Source organism: Apus apus, chromosome 27, assembly GCF_020740795.1.
Source record: "Apus apus isolate bApuApu2 chromosome 27, bApuApu2.pri.cur, whole genome shotgun sequence".
In the NCBI taxonomy this organism is placed as follows: Eukaryota; Metazoa; Chordata; class Aves; order Apodiformes; family Apodidae; genus Apus; species Apus apus.
Genome location: NC_067308.1, coordinates 108,679 through 128,085, shown reverse-complemented (window position 1 = coordinate 128,085; position 19,407 = coordinate 108,679). Strand labels below are relative to the sequence as shown.

The following is a 19,407-nucleotide window of genomic DNA, read 5'->3' as shown; positions in this document are numbered from 1 at the left end:
CCAGCCAGTCCCGCCCCCCGCCCCTTGCCCCGCCCCCTCACGTGTCCGGGCAGCCGCCATGCTGTGCGCCGACGCACTGGGCTCCTTGCACCCCCAGGCAGGGTTCCCCCCTTCACTCCCACCTCCCATCTTGACCACCCAGGCGTGAAAAGAGGAGCTGTTTATTGGGGCGCAGGGGGGGAGGGGGAACAGACCCCCCTACCCAGCACAGTGGTGGGGGTGGAGGGGCACCATGGCCCCCAAGGCACTAGGGGGGTGCAGGCGCAGCAACTGGGGGACAGCACAGCAGCACCCCCCCCACCCGCACCCAGCAAAAATAATAATTACAAAAGACTTTGGTCCTAGAAATACTGGCGGTGGGGCAGGCACCCAGGCTGGGGGCAGCCAGCTGGTCCACTGGCAGGGGGTGTTAAGGTAGGTTGGGGGCTGACCCCAGGGATCCCGCACAAGCAGGGCCCAGGGGGCCGTGCCAGGGGCAGGGGGTGCTCAGAGGATCTGGCGGGGCATGCCATAGCCCGTCATGCCGGCCTGTGAGGCGCCCCGGTTGGTGCCCATTTGCAGCCCGATGACACTCTGGCCCTCCTTCAGCTTGTCCTCGGAGAAGACACGCCGGTTCTCCTGTGACTTCCTGTGGGCACAGTGGGTGTCAGCATCCCCATGGAACCCCACAGCTCAGCATCCCCCCTCCAGCACCCACTACTTACTTGGGGAACCAGTTGGGGTCTCCAACGAAGAGCCCATCTCCCTTGGCCACGGCCAGGCTGCCCAGGTTCATCAGAGTCCTTTGCACACATGCCATGTTCTTCCCTGCAAGACCCCCAGCAGGTTTGGCTCTGTCCTCACCCCTGTCCCCATCCCAGCCCCCCATGCCCATCCAGCCACTCACCTTCCCAGAGGTCGACGGTCTGGAAGATGTCGGTGGCAGCGATGCCGTATCGCTCAGCCGCCTGCAGGAACTGTGAGATCTGCTCCATCTGCTTGAAGGCCATGGCAGACGCCTGGATCTTGGCTACCGGCCCCTGGCCCCGTGGGTGCAGGCTGTTGATGAGCCGGCACAGCACCTGGCCGGGAGGGAGCCGGGGTCAGATGGCGCAGTGCTGCAGCCCCCTGTCCCAGCCAGCCCCGGGGGTACTCACGGTGCCATCCTTTAGCCACTGCTGGAAGCCGTCCCTGCCAGGCGCCGGCTGTGCCACATCCCCACCACACTGTGCCAGGATCCACCGCACCAGGATCTGCTCCAGCTCAGGGTCATACTGCCGGTCAATCTTTTGCTGCACCTCCCGGCTGAGGCCGTATGATGGTCCCCGGTTTGCCATGCTGACAGCAGGTGAGGGGTCTGCAGAGGTTGGACCCCTGTCAGTGGCTCTGGTAGCACTGAGGGACCCGCACAGGATGGACATGGTGGAGCCCCTCAGGCACATCGGTGGTAGCAGCTGTGGTAGCTGTGCCCCAGCAGTGTGGCAGAGCCCCATCTGCCTGGCCAGGCTGCCTGGACGTCCGGCGTGGGACCTTATCGCCTGTGCCAGGCGCTGCCCGAGCTCTGCCCTGCCCTGCCAGCTTCCTGCCCACGGCTGGGAGCAGGCACTGGGTCTGTGCCCACCCGAGGCCAATGGGGCAATTCAGCCCCAGGCAGGATGGGCAGCACTACAGCCCCTCTGTGCTGGGGCCAGACCCCCTGCCCTGAGCATCCTCATCCCCACAGCTCGGCCCTGCCAAGCACGCACGGATTTGGCAGGCGCTTGCTGCCGGTCGAAGCTTGTTTGCGAATCTCACCTATTTGCTTGGGCTGGGAGCCAGATCCAGGACCAGCTCAGGAGCACAGGGCTGTGGCAGCAGTGCCCCCACCCCAGCAGGGGAGCTGGGCCCAGCACTGCCCGTGCCAAGGTGTCACGGAAGCGGTGCCACCCGTGCTGAGGACAGAGGTGGCACGTGGTGCTTTGTGGGTGACTCAAGTGGAGCAGCACTACCCTGCTCACACAACTGGGGGACTCCAAACCCTGGGGTGGCCTGGACCCAGCCAGGGTGGGCATGCAGGTCTGCTGCGCCGAGCATCACCCCCCACTCTTGTCCTGCACCCCAGGGGTCCCGGTACCCCTGCCAGCCCAGGCGCCTGTGTCTCAGCTGGGGCCATATGGCAGCTGCCAGCCTGGGGCAGCTCAGCCTGGGGACCAGGCTCAGTTTGTGACATTGCCAGGAGGCTAGGCGATCCTGCTACCAGGAGCAGCCAGGGGATGAGACACCCCAGCTCACCATGACAGAAGGAAAAAGAGCCCCAAGTCTGTGGGGAAGCCAATGGCAGTTGCATGACACCTCAGCATCACAGCCACCCCACAACCACAGATTGCCCAGGGCCAGTTGGGCATTCCCCCAAAGCCACCATGAGGCTCCTCGGGCAAGGGCTGGGGCATAGGCAGCCCCCGCAGGGAGGGATCTAGCTTCCCTGGAGTGCGGGGAGTGCCCGGCCGAGGGCCAAGCTGGTTGGGAAACAAAGAAGAGCTGAAATTGGTGCAGACAAGGCTGATTTCCCGACACAGCTGGGGCTTGCCCAGGCCGGGGGGGGGGCCGGACCCAGCCCAGCTGCAGCACTGTAAGGTTGGGGACTCCAGGGACACCGTGGGAGGGGTCCTGAACCCAGCCCAGATGGGCATGGCCACCCTAGGACCCCACAGCGGCTTGGCAGGCAGTGGGGAGGGGGCCATGCCCTGACTGGCTGGGACACAGCCACCCTGGCAACACTCCAGGCATCCTGGGGACAGCAGGGAGGGGATCCCGACTGGGATACAGCTGCTCTGGGGTCCCCAGAAATAACCTGAGGATCTCATAGATCTCCTTGGGCCAGCAGGGAGGAGACTATACCCAGCCCAGCTAGGACAAGGCCACCATAGGGACCTCAGACACCACCCCTCCGCTCCCAGGGCCAGCAGGGCGGGGACCTCAGCAGCACAGGGCCACCCTGGGGACCCGCGAGACGCCCCGGGAGCTGCAGGGAGGGGGCCATGGTCCAGGGTACGGCAACCTGGGGTACCACAGATCCCCGGGGCTAGCGGGAAGGGCACCCCCGGCTGGGACACGGGCGCCCGGGGGACCCCGCTAGCACCAGGATGGGGAATGGACCCAGCCTGGTTGGGACACGGGCACCCCGGGAGGGGGCCGGTGCCCGGAAGAGTCACAGCCCCAGCCCGGGGCCGTTGTGCCAACGGTTCGGACGGGCGGCGGGGCCGGAAGCCTGACCCGGGTCCCGCTTCCCGGGCGCGGCCGCGTGTCCCGTCGGCCCCGCAGGCGCCGCGCCCGGCCCTGCCCGGAGCCGTTACCGGGGCGGGGCGGGGGGTGCAGCCTGGGGACCCGTCTCGCTCCGGACCCCCCGGGCAGCGCGGCCCCGGCCATTTTAGGGCGCAGGGGCCAGTCCTCTCCCCGGTCCCCATCTCCATTCCGGTGCCCATCGCGGGTCCCCCGTCCCCACCTGCCGCTCAGTGCCCGCGAGCGCTGCCCGGTGCCCGCCACCCGCGCCCCTCCCTACCTGCGGTGCCGATCCCGCGGTCCCGGTGCGGCAGTGGCGGATGCCGCCGCCCGCGCCCTTTTCACGGCTGATGTCAGCGCGGCCGGGGGCGGCCCGGTACCGCCCGCTCCCGGGGCGGGTCCGCCGGGCCGGGGCCGCGCCGCCACCGCGCCCAGGGCCGCCCCGCCCGGCGGCCCCATGGGCAGGGGGCTCAGCCCGGGATGGGGGGCCGTGGTGGCGGGGGAGGGACACCAGGGCTGTGTGGGGACAAGGCAGCCCTGGGTGCAGGGAACATCACGGGGGTTTTTAGTAGGGGTGGGGTGGCCATGGTGGCAGGGGGACACAAGGGCTGTGGTGGGGATAGGATGGTTGTGGCAGCTGAGGTAAGGATGGGGTGGCTGTGGTGAGGTCAGGGTGGCTGTGGTGGCAGTGGGACACAGGGACTGTAGTGGAGACAGGCTGGCCATGGCATGTGAGGGACACCAGGGTTTTGGTGAACACAGGGTTGCTGTGGTGGCAGGGGGATCTGGGGGCTCTGGTGACCAGGGTGGAGACAGAGCCTGGCATGGTGGCAGTGGTGGATGAGTTTTTGATGGTGACAGGGCCCAGCTGGGGTAGCAGGAGTCATGGTCACCATGGTGGCAGGGGATGTAGTGGTGGGCGTCAGGACCTTGCCACGGTGGTGGGGACCACCAGGGCTTGGCCATAATGGCAGGGGGTCAGCTCAGGGAGCTGCAGGCCCTCCAGGGACATGACTGCCCCAGCACCCGTGGCGTTCCTGGTGGCACAGGGAGGGACAATGGCGCTTGCACAAGTTCCGTCTCCATGGGAAGCACGACCAAAACAACAAACAAAACCTTGGCCTGAAGCCACCAGCTGCCTCCGCCAGTGTCCCTGTGACCCCACCCACCCCTCAGCACCCAAATCTAGCCCAGGCTCAACACCCTCGCTTTGAACCAGCCTGAGGTGGCACCATCCTCAGAACCCAGCTGCAAGAACACAATGATGGTGGGGACGCTTCTGTGCTGGCCCATACTCCTCCTGCACCCGTGGGTCACACATGGACAGTTATGTGTTGTCCCTGTGCCCCATCTCTCCAGGTTTCAAGTGCCCCCTTAGATTTTTGGCAGGGGTTTCCTGTGGCTTCACTGACATGAGTGCCCAGCTTGAGAAAACACATCGAGGGAAGCAGGGCAGGGGGTAGCATATGACCAAGGGTACCAGAGTGAAGTGACCCACGGAACAGGAGTGACATAGTCAGGAGGTGACACGGAGGTGCAGGAATAGGGGTGGAACAGGTTCTGCACAGAGCAGAACCCAGGAGAGGCATACAGGGACAGGATGCTGGGGACAATGCAGAGGTGAGGGAGTTGTACAGAGCAGGATGCTTGGGGGATGCAGTTGGGGATGACGTGCAGGTGACACAGGGGAGGACCTAGGGGACAGGGCTGAGACTGATGCAGGGGACATGGGGGATACAGGGCAGGACCGGGGGGATAGTGTGACAGGAGGCAGGTCTGAGAGGACAGAGCATGGAGTGACTGGAGGGCAGAATAGAAGCACACGGGGAACAGGCAGGATGACACGGAGCAACACGAGAAGACCTGGGGGCGGGGGTCAGACGGAGGTGACACACGGGCGGGACGCGGGGGGAAACCCCAGGGCACAGATCAGGGATAACGGCAGGGACAGCCCGGTGCGACACGACGTGACCCGCGCCCACCCCCCCCGCGACCCCCGGACCGGCGGGGCGGAGGGTGACGTCATGCGCCGCGACCCCGCCCCGTGACGCCGTCCCGCGCTGTGACCAAATAAGGGAAGGAGCGCGCGGGCCCCGCCCGAGCGCGGAACCACGTCACGGGGGGGCACCAGGAGGCGGGGGGTACCCGGGAATGGGGAGGGGAGACCCTGCGGGAGGACACCGGGAAAGGACGGGGAGCAGGGGTCTCAAGAGGCGATGGGACACGGGGGGACGCAGGCAGCACGGGTGGGGGGATGATGCGGGGACCCCGGGAGCCGCAAGGGCGCAGGGAGCACCAGGATGAGGCAGCTGAGGGAGGGATAGGACCCTAGAGGAGGGAACGGTGGGGACCCTGGGGCACAGAATGGTGGGAGCCCGGGGCTAGGGAGGGTCGGCACTGTGCCCCTGCCACACGCAAGCCGGTGCTGCTCTCATGCCTCTGCCTCTTTATTCCATCCCAAATCCTCCTCGCCGAGCCCGGGGGTCCCTAGAGAAGGGTGGCCAGCTCGAAGCGCTCAGGGCCGCACCCGCGAGTGCTCAGGCGCTGCCGAGCTCCCTCCCTGCGCCACCGGGATGCCGCCTGCTCCTGGCGTGGGGCCCTGCCGCGCTCCGGAGGGCCGCCCGCCGCCGCCGCCAACACCTCCGCCGACACCGAGCTCACTGGGGAGGAGCCGCCGCCAGGCTCTGCGGGGAGATAGGCTGCGTCCGGCCCGGCTGCATCACCCATGTGCCTGGCCCCCCCCCAGCGATGTGGGTGCCAAAGAGACCTGCCAGACCCTCTCCCCAGTGACCTAGCCTGAGGAAGGGTCGGGGGAGCCCTGCAGAGCCGTGAGGGTCGCGGGGTTCGGGGGTGCTGCACTCACTCTGCCGCTCCAGGTCACGCAGGGCGATGGTGGAGATGGGCCGTGCTGGGGCCCCACTGCGGTAGAGCTGCAGCGCCTCGAGGATGTCCGACTCCAGGGCGAACTCTGCATCCCACTCATAGTTCTCATCCACTGAGGTGTTCCTCCTGCAGGGACAGATGTCAGGACAGTACCCGGACAGGCACCCCAAGGGATATGGGGAGAGGGTGGCTGGCAGGGCAGGCAGAGATGCTGTGGGGCCAGCTGGATGGTGCCAAGGGACAGTGGTGACTCCATGGGGGCATCCCCACAGAGGAGTGGCTGGGGTACCACAGGACCTGGGTGCCAGCTGGGTGGCTCCACACTAGACACCCTGGCCTAGCGCCATAGGACAGGCTGAGAGCTGCCCCAGCATGATCTCTGGCTCATCCCTGGAGTCCTGCCTGAGGCTCACCTCTTCCCAGCACCACCAAGGGCTGCATCCATTCTCGCCCTGCCATCCTCTGCTGTTGAGCCTCCACTGTGCCAGCTGCTCCCATCCCCAAAGGGGGTGCCCAGGAAGGTGCCCCCCAGAGATGGTGCCAGTGAGGGGGGACGCAAGAGGGAGGCACTGCCCCGGCCGCTGCTCTGGCTGGTCAAACTGCCCCTGGGCAGCTTCTCCAGGGGGGCAGGATCCGGCAGCCTGCCTGGCCCCCAGCCAGGCTCCACGGTGCGGGCCAAGGGCATGGCCTCAGTCCTGCTGTTGCTGGCAAGGAGGCAGTGAGCTGGCTGACTGGGGGGCTGCAGGCTGGCAGGCATCCTGGGGGAGCCAGGCCAGGCAGGGGTGCTAGGCAGGGAGGCCTTGGCAGGACCCACTGGCAGCCTGGGGGGCTTGAGGAAATCGGCAGCTGGGGGGGTGGTGGCGTTGGCACATGTGTCAATGCAGTCTGGGCACAGCGTCCGCCCCACACGCAGTGGGGAGCCCTCAGCCCCCAGTGACATGGGCAGGGGGCTGGCAGCAGGCTCTGGTTCGCCAGCAGCACAGCTGGGCTCTGCTGGCTCCTCCAGAGGCGGCCAGTCACCATCCACGCACATCTCCTTGAAGAAGGGCAGACTTAGGAACTGCAGGATCCCGCTCTGGGCCAGGGGTCCAGCCGGCTGCGGGTTGTCCCCAAGGCTGGGGCTGGGGGGGGCGAGGGCGGGCCGGGGAGAGCCCTCAAGTGGCAGCGAGTCCCACAGGGCACTAGTGGAGCTCGGGCAGGGCTCGGCATTGCCAGGGCTGTGGGGCAGCTCCTCCACGGTGCTGTAAGGCAGAGTGGCAGCAGAGGCCACGGGGCTGATGTTGACGATGCACAGAGCTGTGGTCTCGTCCACGGGGCTGCTGCTGCCGTAGCCAAAGTAGCGGCCCTGGCGGTAGCCAGCCTGGCCCCCCCCGGCGGACCTGTCCTGCAGGCTGGGGGCGCAGGGAGACTCTCTTGCGCCAGATGGGCTCCTCCTCCTCTGGGGGCAGCTGGAGGTAGGGCTCAGATTGTGGCCTCAGGGTGTCCTGCGGGGGGACTGACTCCAGCTCAGCATATGGCAGCGCCTCAAAGCCATGCTCCTGGGGCTGCACGTTGGTCTCCACCACGAAGCGCCCATCTGGGCCACGGCAGATCCGCTCCAGGGGCACGTGTTCCCCAACGTGGCTCTCGTACACGGTGTACCGGGAACCGGCCCCGGCAATGCTGAGACCCAGGCTGGTGCCAGCCTTCTCGCCCCACAGCAGTGTCCGGCGCAGGCTCTGGTAGGGAGACGGCTGCAGCTTCAGCTTCATGGTGCTCTCTGGGCTACTAGAGCCACGAGAAGTGCTGTAAAGAAAAAGGGAGCTGCTGCAGCAGCCCTGTCCTGACTCTGGGCTTGTCCAGCTGCCCCTGTGCTGGGAGAGCTTGCGCTGGGCATCTGGCAGCAGGTGCAGTGACCCTGCACTGCTGCCTTGACAGACCTGCTCTTGTGCTCTCTGATCATCTCTTCAGCCAAAACTCCCCAGAAAAACAAGAGCATCCCAGGGAGCCCTGTCCCACAGCACACCTCGACCACAGCACCCAGCTCCTGACCCCTCTCTGTGCCCAGGCCTCAGCCCACTGTGGGGGCTGGCTTGGCCAGTAGTGAGCAAATGATGGTGAGCGCAGCAAGACAGGGAGGGAGTGTGGCATGGCATGACTTACTGTGGAGGTGGAAGCTTCTTGCTGGGGGAGAAGACGAGTGGTGGATCTGGAAGGTCATGAGAACACAAGGGAATCATACAGCAAGCAAGGCAAAGTGATGATGAGGAGACAGTGGCACCCACTCAGCCCTACTACTGCCCCTGGTGAGCCTCCCAGCCTTGGGCTGGCCTTGTCCCCTCCTGGGCACCAGATCCTGCCGCCCTGCACACAGCACTTCAAGCTCCCAGGATACACGAGCCTGCACCCAGCCAGCGGGCTCCTACCTTGCCTCCGCTTCTGGACACGCACAGCGCGCCGGCGATTCATGATGCAGGCAGCCACGGTGCTGAAGATGATGGCCACACTGAGGAAGCAGATCCCCCCGATGACCCCAGCCAGCACTGGCTGCGGCAGGAGCTCTGGCAGCTGCGTGCGAGACGGATACACCTCCATGCCTGGGCCAGATAGGAGACACTGTCAGAAGCTTGGTTACCCATGGAGCACACCAGCAAGGCAGGCACGGCCTCCCTTATGTCACCAGCACCACAGATAAACAGCCAAGCCTTGGCTCTCAACCCTGGGGACTGCTCTGCCTTTGAGCGGACCTGTGCTCTCCACTGCCAGGCACTGGGTGCAGGGATGCTCTATGCAGAGCTCTCCTGCTACCTGGTCCGTGAGACTGAAGTCAAGCCAAACCCACATGTAGAGGTCGGTGTTCCTACGCCGTTAGCTTTAGGGGTTCTGCTGCACACCCTGGTCTTGCAGGAGGGACACTTGGTGGTGAAAGCAGTGTGGAGGGGCTTCTATTTGGGAAGATCCTAGCCCATACTGGGCACTTCACACCTCTGATTTAAAGAGCAAGTGGGTGGCAGCCCAGGCCTTACCTGCTGTGGAGACGTTAACCGTGTTGCTAGGATCGCTGATGTAGCTGCCAGCAAAGGCCACCAGTCGGAACTCATAGAAGGCGTCCTGGGGGAGCAGAGGACCATTAGTCTTATTGGCATGGTTGCCAGCCAAGCCTCAGCCCACACAGCTGCTGAGCCAAGCAGCTCTGTGCCACCACCAGGTGCACCAGCTCTGGGTAGCAGCAACACAAGAGATCTGACCTGCTCCCTTGCTGCTTCCCCCCAAGCTGCCCCACAGCCAGGGAGCACCTGGCAAGATGCCCACCTTGATGAGTCCTGGCACCAGGACCTGGGTCTTGGTGCTGGGGATGGAGCGGTCCAGCACCTCCCAGCTGCCCTTGTCTTGCCGCAGCTCCAGTGCATAGCCGCTCAGTGCCACCGAGAGCTGTGCCGGGGGCTCCCACTGCAGCAGGACCCCACGCACTGTCTCGTTGGCAGTCAGAGCCTGCGGCGGGGACAGGAAGACATGCATGGTCATGGCCGGTGGCTCTGGAGGCACTGTGGTCACTGGGAAGCCTAAGGAGAAAGGAGATGCTGGTGTGGGAGCTGATGTGGGGGGACACCAGGGCAGAAACAAGAGCATCCTATGTGTTTGGGGGGACAGGAGCTGCTTTGGGGAGCATATGGGCCCCCCTCTTACCTCTGGGCACAGAGGTCACGATCTGGCTGAAGGGGCCACTGCCCAACTTGTTCTGGGCCAGGACACTGAACTGGTAGCTCATGTCTGGCTGCAGATTCTCCACTAAGAGGTGCTGAGCCCCCACTGGCACAGAGAGTGACACCCAATCATGATGGGCCCGGGGCAGATGCTTCACCCTGAGGGAGGTGGGACCCATGAGTCCAGTGCCAAGGGCCCCAGGTGAGGCAGAGGGGCTGCAGGACACCAGACCCTGCCCACAGGAACTCACAGTGGTGTGTACCAGACGCTGAACCTCTGGAAGTAACCCCCATCAAACCCTGGCTCCCAGGAGATGTTGGCTGCCAGCAGGAGTGGGAGCACAGAGACATTGGTGACAGCATGAGGACTGGTACCTGGGCGGGGGGGGGGGAAGCAGAGAGGAGACCTCTCATACCAGCCATGCAGGGACATTTCCACCCATTCCAGCATAGGGAGGCTGGTGTGGTCCACCCCAGGGCAGCCCAGCACGCGCAGTGCCATCACCAGCAACTCACCCAGGACATGGACAGAGGTGGTAGTGCTGACACTGGCCACCTGGTTGGTGGCTGTGCACTCCCAGATCCCGTGCTGCTCCTTGACAAGTGGGCGGAAGACAAGGCTGCTGTTTGCATCCACCTGGGCACCAGTCTTCCCCACACTGCCCACCTGCACAGCAAGGCATGGATACATCAATGTTGGGTGACCACCCACCCTGCCCAGGGCTGGGACAGCCAAGATGTTCGCCCCCCCCAAGCTGGTTTAGGAGCCACGGGGCAGGATGTTGCGCCAGTTTCTTAGAGGGCAACACAAAGCAAAGAACCCTGAGCCCCTTCTCCTGCAGGAACCAAGAGATGTAACCCTGTGTGTCCTCATCTGTGGGGACACAGACATGGAGACTGCCCTTGAGTGATGCCCCAGAGGTCAGAAGCACTGTCAACCTCCTAGGAGGGCTCAGCTGGTTTGCTGGAGCAGCAGGTCCTACCTTCAGCCAGGTGATAGTTGGGGGAGGATCCCCATGGGCAGCACAGGGAACCACTAGCTCCCGGCCCACCTCTTGGAAGTATTCCTCCTTGGGGCGCACAGTGAAAGTGGGGGGGTCCTGGAAGACAGGCAGGTACGGTGCAGAGCTTGGTGACTGACAGGGTGGGGTACAGACCAGTAGCATGCAGCACGCTTAGGCTGCTCGGCACAGCAGGGTGGGAGCAACCTGAGGGGCTTGGGCACCATGCCCGCCCACCCACCCATCCTCACCTTCAGCAGGACGCGCGTGGGCTGGGACTCGCCAGTGGTACCGTAGCTGTTGTATGGGGTGCACGTGTACACTCCCAGCGCATCGTCATTCCCAGTCGCAACAACAATGGAGCCGTCCAGTCTCACAGACCAGCCAGGGAGCTGGGAGAGGGGGTGCAGGGTCAGGAGGAGGGGATCAGGGGGTTGGGAAAGCAGTGGAGGGCACAAGCAGTGGTACCTTGTCCAGCTCCAGTGGGCGCCCATCCCGTGTCCAGCTGACAGAAAGCAGAGGAGGATTGGCCCTGGTGGGGCAGCGGATCACACCCTGCATTCCCTTGGGCAGGTGAGTTTCTGGAAGCATGGTGGTCACCTGCGCTGGATCTGCAAAGACAAACAGAGTGCCAGTGCCTGCATGAGGGCAGAAGTGGGCTGGGGAGACCCAGACCCAGCCCACTGTGGCAGTTCAAGGGGCACACTGGAGCTGGTGACAGCATAGCTCAGGCTTGTGAGGGGCTATGGGGCTCTTACACAGCACTGTGACAAAGGCTGAGGCAGAAGGTGGCTTCCACAGCCCGTTGCTGGGGATGCAGGTGTATTTGCCAGCATCATCTGGGGTTGTTCGCTGGAGCAAGAGACTCCCATCCACCAGGACACGGACCCGAGCCTGGAGGTGGCTGCGAGGGGAGGGCAGTGGTGAGTGCAATGGCTGGGGCTGTCCCCACTGCCTTGGGATGAGCGAAACCCCTGCCACACAGCCAGCCAGCCTGCTGGCCCCAGCACCACTGGTGGGAGCCCACAGCCACCTTGGTGCTGTCCCCATCCCTGCTATACCTGAGGTGGAAGACATTGCTGCTGCCCTGGAACCAGGTGTAGGTGAGGTTTCCTGGGTACGCCTCAGCCTGGCATGCCAGAAAGGCATCTTGGGAGATGTTGACTGTGACATTCTGGGGTGGCACCACAATGACAGGTGGCCCTGCAGTGAGGGACAGAGGGGACAGTGAGGGCTGGGGACAAGGTAGACCCAGATGCTCCAAAAGCCCATCACACCTGTGCCTGCCTCAAAATCAACCCCATGACATGGCTCCTACCATGCCCTGCGGCACCACCCAGCAGGGTGGCCCACTTGGCCAGAGCTGGGAGAGCTCTTACCCTGCACGAGCACACGGGTGGTGTGGGTGATAGTGCCCTCCTTGCTGGAAGCATGGCAGGTGTAGGTGCCTGCACTGGCGCGCTCCACGACGGCAATGCTCAGTGTCCCATTCCTCACCTGCAACAGCACCTCACACATGGCACAGCCACCAAGAGACAGGACACTCTCTCAGCTGGGCCAGGGGTAGAAGGCGGGTGCCACCAGTGGGGATGGGTGCCTGCTCTGCAGTGAAGCAGTTGCATTGCTCTGCATGACTGTGTGCCCCACAAGACCCCGGCCGAGTTGGGGGACACATCACAGGGGGATAACTGGTGGTTTGTCATCCTCACCTGCACTGTGTCCCCACTCTGGACAGCCAGGTCACTCCTCTTCCAGACGACAACAGGCTGGGGGTTGCCAACAGCCGTGCAGGTAAGGCTCAGTGTCTCCCGGTCTCTCACCTCTATGAACGCAGGGGGGGTCTCCAGGAAGGTGGGGGGTGCTGTAAAGACAAATCCAGACCTTCTGCCCCAAGTCTCTTGGAAGATCAGTGGATCCAGTCCCAGCCCTGAGAGATCTTGGCTGGTGCCAGAGCAGCAATTGAGAGTGGGATTAACCGGTACCGTTGACGGTGAGATGGATCCAGGTGCCGTTCTGGAAGTCAGCATCAGTGCTGTGCCGGTCGAGGAAGAGCACACGGCACTCGTACCAGCCCTGGTCCTCGGCACGCAGGAGGTCGATCCGCAGCGAAGCGCCTTCCTCGATCCGCACGCGACCTGCGTGCCCAGAAGTGGCCGTCACAGCCATTGCTGCCGGCTCGGGGACAGCCGTGTCCCCAGGCCACCCGTTTCCCTGGGATGCCCACCCACGCAGTGCTTGCCCCCGCCACGGGCTCAGAGGCTTCCCCAGGGCACGGGGCCGACTGCCCCACTTGGCAGCAGGGTCTGGCCGTGCTCAGGCTCCTTCTGCCTTGGCCGACACCACAGGGGGCTGGGAACAGCCGTAGGACAAAAGCCGGGGCAGCTGCGCCACGGCAGAGGTCGGTCACACCAACATTTACTACTGCACGTCCTGCTGCTGTCGGGGAAACGGGGGAGGACATGGCAGTTGGCTCTGCTACCCACCCCCACATAATGTAGCCTCGGCAGGGACCCTGAAGCCCCCTGTGCCCTGAGCATTGCTTCCAGCTGCTGGCCAGGAGAGCTGGTCCCCCTGCCCCCTTCCTCTTTGCCTTTCAGTGACTCTTCTTCCCCAGCCCCCTCTGCCCTTCCTCCTGGGACCCCCCTTCCCCCACTGTCTCACCCTTAGGAGCCATGCAAAGCCCAGGCACACTGAGCACCCCACACCATCCCCTATCTTCACAGCACAGGAAGGTCAGGCCAGTCCCTTGCCTGGCTCACAGGGACAGACCCCTGGAGGAGCACAGTGGGGGCTTCTCCTGGACCACGGGGCCCCACCCCAAGCTGGCAGCAGCCCTACGCCCCGTGGCCTCTTTGATGAGGAGGAGGATAAGGGCGCAAAGCGACAACGAGCGCAGGCCCTTAATCCCCTGGGCTATTATCAGAGCCATAATCGGCTCAGGCGTGCAGCAGGCAATTGGCTCAGCCCCGACTGGGGTGCATAGGCAGCACCCACCACCCTGACACCCCCAAGACTATGTGCTCCTAACCCCACTGCAGGTACCCACAGCCCAGAGAACTGCTCTAGGCTGGGGATATGGGTCTAGCCCCACACGTGCCATCACCCAGGGTGGCCACATTCCCAACACACCATGGCAGGGTCACAGCCACAGTGGTGGCAGCAACACACACAGCTCTGGGCACCAGAGCAGCCCAAGATGTTCCTGTTGACATCCCAGAGCTCCCAGGAATGCTTCCAGCAAAGAAAGTTTTGCTGAACCCCCCTGTCAGCTCAGTGTCACAGGTGGCCCCCATGTGCTGCTGAAACCACCAGAGCCCAGGCCAGGCACCACGCAGGTGCTACCCTGCAGCGGGGAGCTGCAACATGCCAGACAAGCCTGGTGAGGAGGAGGAGCAGCAGCAGTGGGACCTGGGCAGGCTGGTTGGGGCACAGATGCCGGGCAGTTGCAGGACAGGATTGCACACCTAGTGCTGGGGCAGCACACAGACACATGCCAACCCTTCCCAACAGCATCCAGACCTTCTTGCAGCCACTACAGCCACTCACTACACATCCCATTCTCCTGCTGCTTCAACCCAGAGCCACGGTGTCTCCTGCAGCAGGAGATCTGGGGATGCATGGATGTATCTGGGTGCCTCTGGTACCATCCCTCACTCAGAGCATGAGGCAACACCCCAGGCAAACCTCAAATATGAGGTGGGTGGCAGGAGTAGCGAGAGAGACGGGAGCAAGAGCAAAGCACCCATGGGACAAGGGTGTCCTCCTACACCAAGCTCTGGGAATCAGGGCAGCTTTAGGAAACACCATCCCTGTTCGCAGCTGCCAGCTCACAGCCCCGGGAACTGGGAGGGAGCAGCAGGCTTCTGAACAAAGGTCCCTTTGGAAGAGATCAACATGCTCTGGGGACGACTCCCACCCTCCCCCTAATCCCCCGTGCTGGCCCCAGCCCCCTCCTCCTCTTCCACCAGCCGGCTGATAACAAAACCGCCGCTGCCCTCCAGACCAGCATCCCCCAGTGCCTGGCAACCACCATTCAGAGGGACACAAAGGGGGCTGTAGCCCCAGCCACTAAGATGGGGTGCCCAAGCAGGCAGCTAGGCCAGGGACCACCAGCTCTGCTCCAAGCCAGCCGATGGCAGGGGACAGTGGCCCATGACACTGTGGGTGACAGTGGCACCTGGGTGAGAGTCAGCCTCGTTCCCAAGTGACCCAAGGGGCCCTTACAGAGGCAGCTGCAGCCCAGCTTATCATCAGGACACCCCAAGTCACCCCACGAGAGACATGGGTGACAGCAGGTGCTTGCTGGCCCCTCTGAGTGACACCACAGCCTGGGAAGGGCTGGAAGAAGGGGCTGCTCTCCCCTTTCCTCTGAGCCTATGGCCTCTGCCCTTCCTTCTATCCCTTCGCAGTCCCCAGAGGACTGAAAAAAAACTGCCCTGCTGCCATGGTGACAGCCACCAGTCCCCCTGCCCACCCACCTTGCCCTCATTACAGCCACCAGACCCCCTCCCCCAAGGCTGATCCCACAGCTGCCCCCCAGTGCTACAGGGACCGGCGCCTGGCGGGGGGAGGCTGTGGGCAGTGCAGGCAGAAGCAGGCTGGATGCTGCCAAGCCCTTCCTGGGTAACCTGAGCTCTTGCAGCTGAGGGGCCCTGAGATGCCGGGCTCAGGTAACAGGAGCCCAGCCCAGGCCTCTAGGGAGAGCCGGTGCCTTGTCACCGAAAGGGTTTGCTATCACCACTGGTCCCACCGACTCAGGGTGGTAGGCTGCAGAACAAAGGTACAGGCTGGCAGTGGGGGGAGGCCAAGGTGTGCCCCAAAATGGGTCTCCTCCCGTGCAGCCCAGGAAGGGGCAGCAGCTCTGCCCATGGGCAGGCAGGAGCAGGGCTGCCTCTGGCCTCGGTCGCACCTCAGCCCACCGCGAGTTTGAGGCGAGCACTCGTTTCGGTGGCAGGACAAGTTCCTGACCCAGGCACGATCCAGCACTCCCACACATCACATGGGAGGACTGGAAGCAGGATTTCAGCACGTTGCTGCCACAGGCTCAGCCCAAAACACTGTCCAGCTCCCAGCTCCTCCCCTCCACCCCAGCTTCCCCATCCGCCAGGGACAGTCCTGTTGTCTGCACCTTCATGCGTGCAGGGATCCCTCTTGCAGGAATCCTGGTCGGTCTGCCACTGCTTCACTTTAAATATCCCTTAAAGAGGAGAATATCCCCCTCCCACGCTGCAGCCCTTCCCCAGCCCAGCTTTGCTCCAAATCCCAGCCAGCCCAACACTGCCAATTAGTGGCTTCACCAAAATCCCCTCCCCAGGCTCAACCTTCAAGCGACCCACATGGGCCAGGACAACAGCACCCAGGTACCCAGAGCCCCTGGTACGGGAGAGCCAGGGCGGTGGTGCTGAGGTCAGTGCCATGATGCCACAGGCAGGCCGGTGCTCGGCTATCCGGTTCCCAGGCTGGTGGTGCTGGGGGGAGAGGCCCCTGCAGCCAGAAGCCACAGTGATGGGAGTGACTGCTGGCATACCAGGAGCCACCTGCCTGGGGAGCTTCTTCTGCCCTCCACCCCAGTGGGGATCCCTGCTGATGCCGAGCTGGGTTGGGGGCCGCATCTCCCCTGCGAGCTAGGTATCAATATCCTCTGTGCCTCCTACTCTGGCCACCCCTGGAGCTGCTGCACAACGAGGGCACTCTCTCCTGCTGCGGGAACCTTCCCAGCCCCACAACGTCCCCTCCTGCCCTGGGGTGGAAGGAAGAGACCTGTGCTTCCCCACTGCCCCAGGAGCGTGATTAATGTTGTCTGACAGCAGCAGCCCTCGGCTGGGGCCCAGCCAGGGATGTGGGACACCAGAGCCAGCCTGGCGTCCTCATGTACTGCCCCGGGGCCCCGGAGCCTGGGCCAGGAAGGCCCCTCCAGGGCCCTATAACAGCCCACCACCACGGCACCCCGGCCACAGGTCTTACCGACGTACTCCGGGTCCACTCGCGGCGAGTAGAGCCCGAACTTGATGAAGATGGGGAGGACGAAGCCGAAGCGGACCCACTCGATCACGTAGAGGGGGGGACGAGCTTCGTGAGCGTCCAGGAGGTCGCAGCCCAGCACCGTGCTCTCCCCGACGCGCCCCACCACGGCCCGGGACTCGGTCTGGCCGCTGCCTGCGGGACCAGGACGGGACGGGTGAGCCCGGCGGCGGGAGGCGACCCTGCCCGAGTTCCCCACCCATGGAACCTCCCCAGCCGCCAGCACCACGTGCGCTGTCCCCGCCGCCACCCGCGTCCCGGTGCCCGGCACTGGCCAGACCGGCCCCGCCGGCAGCGCGGCCGCCCCGGCTCGGCCCCTCCGCTCCGGGCAGCCCCTTACCCTCAGCGCCGGCGAGCAGGCTGAGGACGGCGGCGCGCAACCACCACCTCATAGCCCAGGTCCCCCCTGAGGCAGCCCCGGCGGGACGGGACAAGGCGGGGCCGGCGGGGCACCGAGTGGCAGCGGGGCACCACGGAGCTTCAGGGCCCACGGACCGGCGGGCTCCGCCGGGCTGCCCACGGTGCACCGGCCCCGAGCGGGGGGTGCTGGCAGCTCTGCGTCCCGCCGCTCCTCATGCCCGCCCCGCGGATGTTCGGCTCGGCCCGCCCAGCCCAGCCCGGCTCTCGAGTCGCTCCGCTCCTCTCAGTCCCCACGCTCCAACCGCCGCCGCCGGCGGCCACAAACAAACCCGCGGCTCCGGGAGGAGCTGGGCTGCGCCCCGCCCCGCCCCGCCCCGCCCCCTGCCCCCCGCGCCCCGCCCCGCGCCCCGCCCCGCGCCCCGCCCCGCCCCCCGCCCCGCGCCCCGCCCCGCGCCCCGCCCCGCCCCCCGCCCCGCGCCGCCCCCCCCGCCGCGCCCCGCCCCCCGCCCCGCCCCGCGCCCCCCCCCGCCGCGCCCCGCCCCGCCCTGCGCCCCGCCCCGCCCCCGCCGCTCGTTGCCATGGGGACAGCCAGTCGGGAGCTGGGCGCCGGGAGCCGGCGAGGCAGCCAATAGCAGCGCGAGGCAGCTGGAGCCGCGAGGCCTGCTGGGACTTGTAGTTCGGGTGGCACCCAAGGGGCCGGAGCGCGGCACATGGGGAGGCCTCGGGGGGAGCTCTGTTGCGGGGTGCGGGGCTGTGATACACCCGTGGGTCATGGGCATGGGGCGTGTGCGTGACACAGGGGTGTGTGACACCAGTGTGCCCGCATGCTGCCTGGCCTGGAGCATCATGCCAAGCCATGCTGTACTGTGCTGAGCGGTGCTGTGCCACACCACAGCCCTGCGGCGGGGATGCAGAGCACCCAAGGGCACGGGGCAGCCCCCCGTGACCACCCTCCTGCCAGGGCTCCCTACCTGCCCTTCCCCATCCCAGCTGTCTCCTCTCTAATCCCACCCTAAATGTGTCCCTGGTGCAGGGATGGCCACCGGTGCAGTGTCCTCATCCCTCCAGGCTGAGCCGGAGCTGGGCTGCATGCCAGGCTGCGGGCTCTGTAAGGCCTCCTGGGGCAGGGGCTGACCGGGGAGAGGACATCCCCCACATCCTATTGCCATGATGGAGCCCCTGGCATCAAGGGTCGAGTGTGGCCATGCCGGACCTCATGCGCCGTGCTGGGCCTTGCTCTTTGGCACTGCTGAGTGCCGGGAGCGGTGCCAAACACTGGGCTGAGGATGACAGGGCAAAGCCCCCCCCCATGCTGTCCTCCCTTCTCTAGGGCAAGGGGGTCTGCAGTTCCCCCCCGCTGGCCTAGCCTGGCCCAGTCTGAGCCTGGGAGACTATTAAGGACAGAGCTAAAGTAAGGAGTTAAAGTAATAATTCTGCAGTTAAGCTGCTTTCCTGCATCTCATGGGCCCATGTGAGTCCCGTAGCTCCCACAGGCTTAGGTGCTGTGGCCGGACGGCGCTGCCCCATCCCTGTCATCCGTCTCTCCACCGACCCTGTTCTCCGCGTGGAGCTGGGCCCCCCCGCCCAGCCACTTGTGCCCCAGGCAGCGTCTGCAGGCAGAGGCGAGCAGCCCCAGGTTGCCCCAAGTCCTGATGGGGCATCACACCCATCAGTGCCATGGCATTGCTCATGGGACACAGGTGCTCCCTGAACCCCCATCGGGGAAGGGCAGTGCGACACCAGGCCGAGCCAAAGGTTGCTTCCTGTCCCCTGCTTTTTGGGGTGCCCCACACCCTTTGGTGAAGAATGCCCTTGGTCACCTCCTCCATCCCCACCAGTCCCACTCCAGCCCTGCAAGAGGAGCTGTGTCCAGGAGAAGGGGACAGTGGGGTGCCACAGTTGCCCTGAGACAGTCATTTGACCCCAGCCCTGGCTCCCCATAGGGTGCAGCCATTTTGTCAGCAGTGTGCAGTGCCACCACCCTGGTGCTTTGTTCTCAAGGGAAGATGACAACATTTTGGTGTTTCAGAGCAACATTTGGGGACCATGGGTGGCAGAGGCAATGGCCCTGCCAGCCCAGGGCATGGACATGGCACTTGTGCCCAGTGTGCACCAGGCACTTCAGCCATGTGCCACACGCCTGGGAATGGGGACGGTGACACTTCTTACACTTAGGATTTAAATGCCACCAAGGTTAGGAACAGCTGAGAAGAGATTTTCAG

General features: G+C 64.8%; 1 protein-coding gene across 1 annotated transcript; it reads right to left on the bottom strand.

The window, feature by feature from the left end:
- Window positions 1-145: 145 nt before the first annotated feature.
- On the bottom strand, window positions 146-17,478 carry IGSF9 (immunoglobulin superfamily member 9). Its single transcript, XM_051641326.1, is given in 24 exon segments — window positions 146-628; window positions 705-807; window positions 887-1,061; window positions 1,137-1,336; window positions 6,101-6,246; window positions 6,534-7,498; window positions 7,500-7,905; window positions 8,263-8,308; window positions 8,526-8,696; window positions 9,126-9,210; window positions 9,412-9,662; window positions 9,787-9,962; window positions 10,055-10,178; window positions 10,320-10,470; window positions 10,787-10,903; window positions 11,056-11,196; window positions 11,273-11,415; window positions 11,563-11,708; window positions 11,866-12,007; window positions 12,184-12,301; window positions 12,514-12,665; window positions 12,787-12,939; window positions 16,769-16,960; window positions 17,166-17,478. Coding segments are annotated over 24 exon segments (4,497 nt in total). The 5' UTR covers window positions 17,218-17,478; the 3' UTR covers window positions 146-486.
- Between the last annotated feature and the right edge of the window lie 1,929 nt (window positions 17,479-19,407).